Source organism: Microcaecilia unicolor, chromosome 6, assembly GCF_901765095.1.
Source record: "Microcaecilia unicolor chromosome 6, aMicUni1.1, whole genome shotgun sequence".
Classification (NCBI taxonomy): domain Eukaryota; kingdom Metazoa; phylum Chordata; class Amphibia; order Gymnophiona; family Siphonopidae; genus Microcaecilia; species Microcaecilia unicolor.
Genome location: NC_044036.1, coordinates 4,293,636 through 4,306,344, shown reverse-complemented (window position 1 = coordinate 4,306,344; position 12,709 = coordinate 4,293,636). Strand labels below are relative to the sequence as shown.

Sequence of the window (12,709 nt, the reverse complement as noted above, 5' to 3'; positions counted from 1 at the left end):
AAAAGATGAAAAGGAGAGGCTCTCAGATGGGGACAGTCTCGTTTCAGGTGGAGGGGAAGGTTCAGAGGGAATCCCAAAGGACTCATCTGAGGAGAAGTACCTGGGATCTTCCTCTAACTCCCACGAGCGTCCTTCCTCGGTGTCAGAGAGCACTTCCCTCAGTGACTTCTGAGACTGAACCTGCCTCAGCGCCGAAGACCCATGTTCTTGAGGGTGATGTCGAGGGGCCAACTCCCGCATGGACTGCGGTGAAGCTTCCACCATCGATGTCAATGGGGAACCGGCCTGGGTGGCAGCTGACGTTGAAGACCTCACTTCGGGTGAAGGGCCAGACATAGCTGCCGCAGACGGCATGGTAGGTGCAAGCACCTCTGACGCCGATACAGCAGCTCTGGAAGCAAGGCCCGGATCCGCTTGTTGAGGGCTGCCATTGGTAAATGCTGTGGGGCCGGTGGAACAGCAGGTTGAAAACTGCCTGGGACTCGGGAGCAGGAACTTGACTGCTGGGAGACAAATGCATCGGCACCTCCTGAATGGAGGGGGTGCGGTCCTCCCAGCATCGATGCTTCTCGGGTACCGAATCCCTCGGCGCCCCGGAGCTCCCGGCACCACGAGTCAATGAATGATGGCGCTGCTTCTTTGACTTTGCTCGATGAACCTCACCGAGGCTCCCAGGTGCTGAGGACGATGTCAAATCCCCACATTGCCTCGGGGTCGGATCCAACGATGGATGGTCCCGGGGGGTCTGCATAGCAGGAGGCCTCAAGGCAGGTGGAGACCCACTAGATGCCTCGCTGCTCCCAGTGTGTCTCAGTCTCTCAGCAGCCATCCCTACCTCCACTCCCGACATCAATGCCGACGTCAACGCCACTGACCTCGATGCCGATGTTGAAGGACAAGACCGAGCACTAAAAAGTTTCTCACATTGGGTTTCTCGAGCAAGTCGAGTCCTTTTCTTCATATGAAGACAAAGGGCTTAACAAACTGGGCTATAGTTGGGCCCAAGTCACTGTATACACCATGAATGGGTATCAGTGCCTGAGATGGTCCGGTTGCACCAAGTACAGCATTTGAAGCCACTGGGAGTGTTCGATGACATGGAAGGGAAGACTGCCCTAGCTAAATCAAAAAAATGCGATTGTGTTGGGAGAAAAGCACAAAAAGGAGAAGACCCGGTCGAGCAGGCCTAAGGTTGGCTGCGACTAAAAGGAAAGCAAACAAACACGGGTCGAACAGCTAGGAAAATAAAGGGAGGTTTTGTGTTTTTTTTTTTAAACAGACTAAAAGAAAAAAAAATAAGGGATGGAAAAACTGAGAAAAACAAGAAGAAAATCGGCACTGAAGACTTTTTCCCAGGCGAAAAAACAGGAGCCACAGAAACCACTGCTGCTCATCAAGAGGGAAAAAAATAACTGAGGAATGTGATTGCATGGTGGGCAGGAAGGCACTAAGCGCATGCGCGGTCGGACGCACAACGTGCTTCAGAAGGCTGTAGCAAGTTTTTGCTTGTCCTCAGAGAAGTTCTTTTGCTTCTCTGTTGTCTGAACATGAGAAATACAAAAACCAGACTAGCAGGGATTTACTTCTGAAATAAAAAGGTCCTTAATCTCCACATAAGTCCATTTTTTTGTGCTGTTTTGTAAAAGGATCCCTTCGTGTTTTGCTTTGACTACAGCTGTTTGCTTTATTCCCCCCAGAAGCTGCTGCTCTAGGTGACTGCTAGGCTTGCCTAATTCTTAGGCCGGTCCAGCAAACAGGAAGCCTCACTTCTCCAGAAAAATGGGGTGCAAGCACCACCATGTTGTATTGTAAAGACAGATTTGTTAGTGTTTTATTTTTTTAATTTAGCTCACACCTTTGCATAAAATTCTTTTTCATGCAGAGGGTGGTGGATGCCTGGAATGACTTCCTGAGGGAGGTGGTAGAAAGAAAAAACCGTGGCAGCATTCAAAAAGGCGTGGGATGAACACAGAGGATCTCTAATTAGAAAATGAATGATATAAAAAAACAAAACATAAAGGGTTGCATATGTGTTTGCATGTCATGTGGCACTTAGATGGTGAATCTGGCTGCATCAACTAAGGCCAATGCTGGACTGGCTTGTATGGTCTGAGTCTTGCATATGGTGGTCCTGTTTAGGGTGGGCTGGAGAGAGCTTTGATGGAAAGTCCAGTGGTTTGGAACGTGAAAACAGTGCCGGGCAGACTTTTATGTTCTTTGTCTCGTAGTGACACGACAGATTTAGATAGGCTGGAGTGGGCTTTGACGGTAACTTCAGTAGTTGGAACATAAGGACAGAGCTGGGTGGACTTCTATGATCTATGTCCCAGAAACACCAAAGAAAGACCATGATCAAGTATATAATATCACATTCATTGTTGATTTAAATCTTAAATTGACAATAAACATCACAGGACCATCTAAACTTCCGGAAATCACCGAACACTTTCCTGTTTAAAAAGGCATACCCTACTGACCCAACCTAAATGTCTGATCCCTGTGACACAACAAAACTAAAGCACGTAATGGACATAACTCAACCCTTCCGCAGTACGACTCCCATTTGTGGCTGTGCTACACGAACCTTATCTTACCATAGCACCACTTTGTATTCTCACCAGAGTCTGCTAACGCCTCTCCGGTACCATGTAAGCCACATTGAGCCTACAAATATGCGGGGAAAATGTGGGATACAAATGTAACAAATAAATAAATAAGTGTGACTGTTGGGCAGACTGGATAGACCATTTGGGTCTTTATCTTCTGTCACTTACTATGTTACCAGAGATGTGGATATCTCCAGGGCAGGGGTGTAGGAGTTGACTATTTGAGGACTGCAAACTGGTCTGCTTTTCACAATATTTCCATTGAATACGCATGAACGTGATTTGCAGGCCTATTACTTTGTATACAAAACTGTGTTGTACATAGTCATGTAGGGCATCATAAAAATGTGACTGCTTTGAGGTCCTTGAGTACTGAACTTCTGCCCCCTCTGGTCTAGGGATGTGTAAGGGGTGGTTAAGGTCTGTTTTGGGTGTGTGTATTGGAATGTGGATATGAGTGTTTTAGGATGATTATAGTCATAGATATATGTTGTTTTAACCTTTCATATTTATGTGATCCACCTTGAATGACTTTGAACTACTAAGTGGATACTTGGAATGCCCTCCTGCGGGAGGTGGAGGAGAGGAAAATGGTAACGGAATTCCAAAATGCGTGGGATAAACATAAAGGAATCCTGTTCGGAAGGAATGGATCCTCAGAAGCTTGAGATTGAGTGGGGGAGGCGGGGCTGGTGGTTGGGAGGTGGGCCTTGTTCTGGGCAGACTTCTACAGTCTGTGTCCTGAAAATGGCAGAAACAAATCAAGGTCAGGTACACACATAAAGTAGCACATATTTTGAGTTTAAATTGTTGGGTAGACTAGATGGACCATGCAGGTCTTTTTCTGCCGTCATCTACTATGTTACTAAGAAGCATATACCCTATAAGGAATACATAAAAGGTGTAAACCACCTTTTACACCACTTTCCAAATGGAAAGAGAGACTTATGAGATGAAAGTGTGGGTGTTGTCCTCTGTGTTTCAGAAGAGTTTTTCCTTATGTACTTGTAAGCCCTGTATATGTCATGAAATGTGATCACACATCTTGTGAACTAAACTCATCTTCTTGCAAGGCAATGAGCACTTTAGACTTTTAAAGCATTTTTTTTCTTTCATCAGACACCTAGGGTTCAACATATCAGGTTATAGAAAGCACCCTGCAACACACTTAAGTTTTCAGCAACTGCATTGTCGTATCCAGACCCAAATCAGTCACTACAAGCTGTAGTTTCCATCATAAGCATCTCTTAAGGAATAACCAGAAAAGTAAAATGCTTCTTCTAATTTAGGAGCAACCCAGTAATGAAAGAAGCCTTCTCTCCTTTTACGCTCTGGGTTCTACATAGAAAGGTAGAAGGATAATTGTAATGCTCAGTCAAACAGAGGTTCACACAGAGGCGTAGGGTCTCACCTGCTCCCTTGATTAATTCTTGGTACATTTGTACCCCTCGTGTCACCCACACTTCCATGCTAGAACCACTCCGAAGGATGCAGCTCTACCCAACCTGAAAAAAAAAGTATAAAAAGGTATGACAGCTTTCTATCACTATGTCATAATGTGCTTTCTCTGCCACTGCAAACTCATCAAGAAGCCAACACACTAGAAGTGCACCTCTGCTTACTGTAAAAATACCCATTGCAGAAGCGAAGAGCTCTACTTTCAGCCCCAAGTTGAATGCTTTCTATTGGTCAATAGCCAGCTTTCAGCTCTCTCCATTAGCGGAAGCTAATTAAAGCATACTCCCGCCACAGCCCCCTCTTACCTAACTACCTGGGACCCTGTAGTTACTCTGTACATTTCCCACATTACAGCCTTTGCTTCCTAAAGGACACCAAAGCCTGAGCTTTCCCAGCACAGCAATGTGCCAAACATTTTGGAATCCCTGATTCTACAAATGATCACTCTAGGTAACAACATTCCTGATCCGGAAGCCCTGAATGTGGAAATGGATGCAGACATTGGAGAAATTAGATCTTACCTGCTAATTTGCTTTCCTTTAGTCCCTCCGGACCGGACCAGGATTGGACTGATGGGTTGTGCTCGCCTACCAGCAGGTGGAGACTGAGAAAAACTCTGACTCTAGAGAGCCAATAGGAGCCCTGGCCATGTGACCTTAGCCTCAGTATTTTCTCAGTCTCCCAGCAGGTAGGAAGCGAGCCCTTTAGTCTCTTTCTTTCTCTTTTAGAGGCTAATAATTAGAACAATATTGCTACTTCTCCTTCTGTGCCTAGGAATTCTCTATTAGACACTGGACAGATAAGGTTTTCTTTTCTTTCTTTTATAGCCTCTGGGGGTGTTACACTCGGGTGCCCCGAATCCCTCCCTCCTATCCTCCCCATCTCCCATACTTAGCTGGGAAGGACTACCCTTTGGTTAGCAAGGTGTATGGTCTTTGGGAGAGGCAGCCATTTTAGGAGGTTTCAAGTATTTTCTTTCCCCAGCTTTTTAACGAGCAGGCTTAGCTGTTTAAAAAAAAAAAAAAAAAAAGACAATCCCCAGTTTTCTACCGGGCAGACAGCTCTGGGTTATTCTTTTGTTCTTGAGTGTTTTTTCTTTATTAATTTAGCTATGTAAAAAAAAAAAAAAAAAACCAAGAGGGGGAGGAAATGGAAGAAAATAATGTTGATGGGGCCCTGAATGTGGAAATGGATGCAGACATTGTGGCCATTAAGGAGACATGAGTTGTATGATTGGACACCACCATACCTAGGTGTAATTAGGAGGTAGAGAGAGAAAATGAGGAGAGCAGAGATTCTTTTATGTTAAAACCACAATATTAAATTGACTGAAATGTAGGAGTGTGGAGGAAAAAAAAAAAAAAAAAAAAAAGAGTCAGCACTGAGGATCATCTTCAAAACAGAAGATAACACTTCAATCCTCACAGGTGTAGTCCGCAGACCTGACTCACACAGAAAAGCTGTTCAACAATCTGATCAATATCAAAGTGGGAATGAAGGTAAAATTAGTTCTTACCTGATAATTTTCTTTCCATTAGTCCCAACAAATCAATCCAGAGACTTGTGGGTTATGTCCCTCTACCAGCAGGTAGAGATAGAGAGAACTTCAGAGGTTTACCATATGTGGTTATGTGCAGTCACCTTAACTTCAGTACTGTCGATACCAAAGCACTGGAAGACAAAAGAGGAAGTCCTCTCCTGCCTGCATAAAGTCCATTTAAGCTCCTCAACCACTCCTGCGGGAAGGTAACAGAAGGTTTCCTTTACATTTTGATTTGTTTTGCCTTTTTTTTTTTTTGTAGTCAAAAATCAAATGAAGGAATCTGATGAAACTGAGGCAAACAGAAGAAAACACTCAACCCAGATCAATAAAGGGTGGGCCTCTGGATTGATTTGTTGGGACTAATGTAAAGAAAATTATCAGGTAAGAACTAATTTTACCTTCCATAGCGTCCCACAGATCAATTCAGAGACTTGTGGAATGTACCAAAGCAGTCCTCAAGTGAGGCGGGGTACAACAACCTCAGCAGACTGGAGCAATGATACACAGGCCACGGTTACATGCGCTGCCACATCAAATCTGGAATGCCTAGCGCTGCCACGCCAAGCCTGCAAAGCCTGGCAAGGGAAGGACAGCAGATCAAGTGAGCGATCTGCAAAAGCCATCCACGGAAGCCAGACGGGACACGGAAAAGGAAGTCAACTGCGCTCTGGAAGAAAGAGCTGCCACCCGCAACGGGAGAGACTGTCCCATACAGAGGCCAGCTGAAGAAATTGCCTCTCTCAGCCAACGGCCACTGCAGCTCTTGAAGCCAGATCCCCTTTCTTGTGACCAGCCAGAGGACAACATGAGGGTATGCCGGGAGGCATTTCTGCTCAGCAGGTCAGGAATCTGATGATCCTAACGCAGTGTGGGTGTATCGTAAGGAGTTGCCACCTTCCTATATACCTAAGGCTCTCCAGGTTCTGAATTTGTCTGCTTCTGATCCTGCCACCGTTACATCTGCTAATCCGCTACAATCTTTAGCAGTGCATAAGGCTATGTAGGAAGTCACTTCTGCTCAGTGGGTCATCCCAGGCACTGCCCCACTAAAAGGATTTTGAATAAAATGGCACTTATGCAGAACAGCTCTTCAGCTTCACACCGACGCCTATTCTACAAAAGGTCTGCTCCTCCTGACATCAAAACCACTATGCCCACATCTGCCAATCTAAAAATGGCAAGCCTTCTTATGGTACACCTTCCTATGGTCCCGAGCAAAGCAAGAAGCAAAGAGCTGACCAACGGAACTTGCTGTTCACTTCCAAACAGCATAGGAGTATATGGTGAACATCCAAGAAGTGGGAAGAGAAAAAGGTGGAATGGGATGGAAGGCAGAAACCACCGTATGCAGAAAAGACAGGACTGTGTGCCCGTCACCAGTAGAAATTCAGAGGATCTCAAACGAAAGAAGGTAGGAGTTCTGAGAACCTGCCTGGACTGGATTGCTAAAGAAAACTAGGCTGCCCAGGACGATAGCCCTGGTGTCGTAGAGATAAGGGCGAGCCTGACTCGACCGAAAAGAAGTTGTAGACATGTCCTCAGGACGCTGAGTCTGTAAGTCACCCAGGTCTTCCACCAACTTCATGGAGTCCTCAAACAATAGTTGCCCAGAAAAGTGAGCTGAACCAGCCATCGTTCACGTAAGCCCCATGTAAGCCGCATTGAACCTGCCATGAGTGGGAAAGCGAGGGATACAAATGTAACAAAAAAAAATCGTTAGAAGCTGCATTCACCACCCAGCAGTGCAACCACGTCAAATGACAGGCTGTGACTGCCAAAACCGTCTGTTTGACGCCCAAAACAAATCATAGAAGAAAACTGGCAATAAAGCAGGCCTCGACTCTACACTGCAGCTCCTTGTGACTCTGGGCAAGTCACTTAACCCTCTATTGCCACTGGTACAAAATAAGTACCTGAATATATGTAAACCGCTTTGAATGTAGTTGTAAAAACCTCAGAAAGGCGGTATATCAAGTCCCATTTCCCTTTCCCTACATATGGCAAGTGAGGAGGCGGTCGACTGTCTGTCTTCTGGAAGGGATCCGAAATCTGTTGCCACCAGCTACGGCACACCCTAGCAGCCTACAAGCTGCAGATAGCCACCTCCAGGGAGAGAGAACTGAAATATCAGCAGAAAGCTGTGTTGAAATCACCCATTGAGACTAAACTGGCTTGAAGGGAACCATAGAGATGGGGACCAAAGCAGAGAAAGGAACCCCTGAAGTGGTCTGATATGGACTCAGGCCCATGGAAGAATGTCCAAGAAAGAGAACCTATTCCCATATCCTGGACCTGGTAGGGAACGTAAAACCTGACTTGGGTTGGCATCTGTTGCTGAGAAGCAAAAGAAAAAAAGGACTTCCCAAGCCTATATGGAACAGCACTCCCCGATAAGCCAAGATTTGTGAGGGAAACAGCCGACTCTTGGTGACACTGATTACCAATTCTAAGGACTGAAGACGAGTAGGTATCTTGGATGACGTTTGCAGAGTCTCTTGATAGAGAGAGCCACAAATCAGCCAGTCACGAGGTATGGATGAACCTGTAATCCATATACATGAAGGAAAGCTGTCACTACCACCATGACCTTGCAAAAACGTCCTCGGCAACATGGAAAGGCTGAATGACATGGTCATAAATTGCTAAGATCCCTCTGCAGCAAGGAGCACTGGGAATATGAAAGTATGTTTCCTTGAGGTCCAGGAAGGCTAGAAACTCTCCCCACCAGACAGAACTATTAAACACTGCAAGGTTCCCATTGTGAAAAGCTGAAACATAAACACCCTAGACTCTTATGATATCCAAACTCAGCTGGAAGCTCCCTGGTTGGAACGACAAAGCAAAGGGAACAACTTCCCATTCCCCATTTGCAACTGGGGACAGACTACTCAACTGAGCCTAAAGGAAGAAACATTGGCAAGGTGGCAAGAACTGCCTGAGTGTTTGAACTTGCATATAGACTCCAAGAAAAATCTGTAGTGAAGTCCAGGTTGTAACTGTGCAATAAAAATATTAAGACACATCTGAGCTGAGGTAATCTTGGTCTACTCCTTCTGAAACCAGTACAGGAGTCCTGCCTGAGGCGTGAACTGAGACTCCCATCATTGGAAGATGCAGCAGGCATAGGTTGACCTGGAGTTGAAACAGAGCTTATTCTACCAGCAGCCAGGTGGCTTGTTGTAATGGAAGTGGAAACCTTGAAAGTGGTTTTCCTGGCCCCACAAAACCAAGCGGATTACAAATCATCCTTAAACTCATCCCCTGGCAATCTCAGAGACTTGGAAGTTACCCAACTGCCCTAGATCTTCTCCAGTCCCAAGATTACTTCCAAAAGGCAGGCTGCCAAATGTGACTTGGAAGCCACATCAGTGGTCTGATGCCTAAGCCAGCGCTAATTTCTTACAGATAAGAGACGAGAATTGGCTGGTGTGACTGTGCACTATAACTGCTGCGCATTGGAGCTAACAAGTGCGGCTGAGAACCAGAGACACATGGTGTAGCAGAATATGGCTATTGCACCATTGCGCACTACAGACAGCAAGCTGTAGTGGGTCGTGAAGCAGTACCCCTAGAGCTCTGTGCTTACTCTCAGCTGATTGCAATGACTATTAAGCTACCTCTACACTGAAGTAGCTCCTGGACCACTCCTCATGAAATGTAGGTACCCCATACCATGAAAAGATGCCAAAAATACCATAGAAGCAATTAGAGGTACCGGGTACGCTGCAGATACCGGGGTAGCTGAGGCTAGTATGCAAATGTGTGGCCAGTATCAGTATGCAAAGATAGAGAGAGAGAGAAGGGCAATCTTTAGTACTGTAGAGTTCTGATCACTGTTCCAGTCATGTAAGAACTACTTGGCTAGGCAAGCAATAAGAGAGAATGAAATAAAATATGCCCCACTGGAAATCTAGCTGAGCCCACAGTTTCTAATATGATGGATAAAGCCAGCCTTGAACCTGTAACCTTCAGGCTGAAAGGTGAGCCAATCTCCTGAATAAAACTAGTTTGATGTAAACAGGGCACACAGAGCAAATGCCACCAGGGCAGCTCAGAGGGTGCAGGATTACCATGGAAAACAAGAGAAACCTGAGAGACCTGCACTAGCCTCAAAATGTAACATTTCTCACAGAAACATGGAGTCAACAGCCCTAAGCCTTACTAACTAAAGAAACTGTACTGCCATGCTCTGAGAAAGGGGAGGAGGGAAAGAGTGAAAAACCACGAGTAGGATCTCTAATCCTGATTGCTTTATCCCTTCCATTAATGATGTACACACACCCTGAACCTCCTCAAGGAGGGTCCAGAAATATTCTTAGTGGAAATCACCTAGAGAAGCACAGGCATCTCTACCAGAAGACTTTCCAAGCTGCAGCTTAAGGCTCTCGCTGCCGCAGAACAGCTGCTCCGACCTCGCCCCTGGAAAGTTGCAAGAGACTCAAAGCTGTGGGAGACACGATAAGGAAGACACGGAGGTGGTGGTAGTGCCGGAACTGTGGAAGGCGAGAGAGGCATGGGGGTTGGAGGAGAGGGAAGGGCATGGGCACTGGACATGCATGCATGTGGGCGGGAGGTTGGAGGGAAGGGAGAAAGGCACTGGGGATGTAAGGAGGTGCTAGAGGGAAGGGATAGAGATGTGGAACTGCGAGGGGAGAGAGGTGATGGGCATGCAAAAGGGGCTGATGCGAAGGGAGAGAGGTGTGGGAGGGAATGGAGAGAGGGGCTGGATATGTGGGGGGACAGAAGCAAAGAGATAGAGGTGCTGGATATGCAGGGGAGAGGTGTCGACCTGCAAGGGGGGCTGGAACGAAGGGAGAGAGGTGCTGGATCTACGGGGGGGGGGGGGGGGGTTAGGGTTAGATGGAAGGGAGAGGGGGTCAAATGCTAAACCCACAGTGAGAGAATGACCCAGATGCATAAGGAGGAGGGAAGAGAGAAGGAGAGGAGCTGGTTGGGGTTGGGTCAGAGAGGAAAGGGACACATTGGTTTGGGGGAGGGAGAAAGGGGACTTAGAGAGATATAGAGAAACAGAAGGGAGATGATGGGCATTGGGTGGGAGCATGGGGACAGGAACACAGGTGAGATGCTATATTGAGATGGAATATGGGCACAGAGGGGCAATGCCTGACATGGGGAGGAGGGGGGAAGAGAGAGATGGGAACAGAGATACAATGGACACAGAGGGGAAATACCAGACAAGGGGGAGAACAGGAACACAGAAGGGAGATGCTGGGCATGGGGTACATGGGTGCATAAAGGAGTAATGATGGATGTGGGGATATGAACACAGGGGAGATGCTGGACAAGAAAATATATGGACACAAAGATGGGAGATGGATGGTGGACATGGAGACAGAAGAAATGGGCAGGAAAGAGAGAGAGAAGCAGAAACCAGAGACTGGGACCAATATGATTTGAAAAATAAAATGACCAGACAATAGAAAGGTACAAAAAATTGTTTTTTATTTTCTATGTTGTGATTAGAATGTCAGACATGGCATATGTCAGATGGCTGGGGCCCAGGGAAGAAATCTGGGAGAGGACCTTAAAGCCCATTATCAGGCTATACCGCCTTCAGCTTCTGGCAGGCTTGGGGCTCTCTCTGGCCAGAGAGCACAGCACAATTGCCATAGTTGCACCTTCCCCCTCCCCCCCCCACAAAAAAAATAAAACCCACCATCCCTGGCATGTGCTATCTTTATAATTTGCACGGGAGGAAGCGCCTTTCTTTCTTGTTTGTCTAATGCCGTACTACATGTAAGGTCTGGCTTCTTGGGGTTTCAGTTTAATTTATATTTATAGAGTTTGTGGTCACTTATTCTACATTTGGCATTTGTGTTCTGTGTGTGTGACTCTGAGATATTCTGTCACCATGAAGTTTCTATGTAGCATTCTGTAGTAATTTGGCTTGTTCATTTTTCTCGACAGAGATATCGATATTTTAGGGCCCCATTGTAATATTTAGGGTACTACCTTTTACTACTATTTGACATTTCTAAAGCGCTACTAGGGTTACGCAGCGCTGTACAATTTAACATAGAAGGACAGTCCCTGCTCAAAGTAGCTTACAATCTAAAGGACAAATGTACAGTCAGTCAAATAGGGGCAGTCTAGATTTCCTGAAAGGTATAAAGGTTAGGTGCCGAAAGCAACATTGAAGAGGTGGGCTTTGAGCAAGGATTTGAAGATGGGTAGGGAGGGGGCTTGGCGTAAGTGCTCAGGAAGTTTATTCCAAGCATAGGGTGAGGCGAGGCAGAATGAGCGGAGCCTGGAGTTGGCGGTGGTGGAGAAGAGTACTGAGAGGAGGGATTTGTCCTGTGAGCGGAGGTTACGGGCGGGAACGTAAGGGGAAATGAGGGTAGAGAGGTAATGAGGGGCTGCAGACTGAGTGCATTTGTAGGTAAGAAGGAGAAGCTTGAACTGTATGCGGTATCTGATTGGAAGCCAGTGAAGTGACCTGAGAAGAGGGGTGATATGAGTATATCGGTTCAGGCGGAATATAAGACGTGCAGCAGAGTTCGGAACAGATTGAAGGGGGTATAGATGGCTAAGTGGGAGGCCAGTAAGGAGTAGGTTGCAGTAGTCAAGGCGAGAAGTAATAAGAGCGTGGGCGAGAGTACGGGTGGTGTGCTCAGAGAGGAAAGGGCGAATTTTGCTGATGTTAAAGAGAAAGAAGCGACAGGTCTTGGCTATCTGCTGGATATGCGCAGAGAAGGAGAGGGAGGAGTCGAAGATGACTCCGAGGTTGCGGGCAGATGAAACGGGGAGGATGAGGGTGCAATCAACTGAGATAGAGAGTGGAGGAAGAGGAGAAGTGGGTTTTGCTGGAAAGACGATAAGCTCGGTCTTGGACATGTTCAGTTTCAGGTGGCAGTTGGACATCCATGCAGCAATGTCAGATAAGCAGGCCGATACCTTGGCCTGGGTCTCCGTGGTGATGTCTGGTGTGGAGAGATATAGCTGGGTGTCATCAGCATAAAGATGATACTGGAAACCATGAGATGAGATCAGTGAGCCCAGGGAAGAGGTGTAGATTGAAAAAAGAAGGGGTTCAAGGACAGATCCCTGGGGAACTCCAACAGAGAGCGGGATGGGGTGGAGG

The 12,709-nt window shown here is 46.6% G+C and overlaps 1 protein-coding gene across 2 annotated transcripts in view; it reads right to left on the bottom strand.

The window, feature by feature from the left end:
• ELOVL1 (ELOVL fatty acid elongase 1) overlaps window positions 1-12,709 on the bottom strand; it is a 146,503-nt gene that overhangs the window by 54,234 nt on the left and 79,560 nt on the right. For both annotated transcript variants that reach the window (XM_030205529.1, XM_030205530.1), the window contains exon 2: window positions 4,018-4,111. In XM_030205529.1, the coding sequence (XP_030061389.1) occupies window positions 4,018-4,075 (58 nt within the window). In that variant the 5' untranslated portion in view covers window positions 4,076-4,111. The remainder of the gene's footprint in view (window positions 1-4,017; window positions 4,112-12,709) is intronic.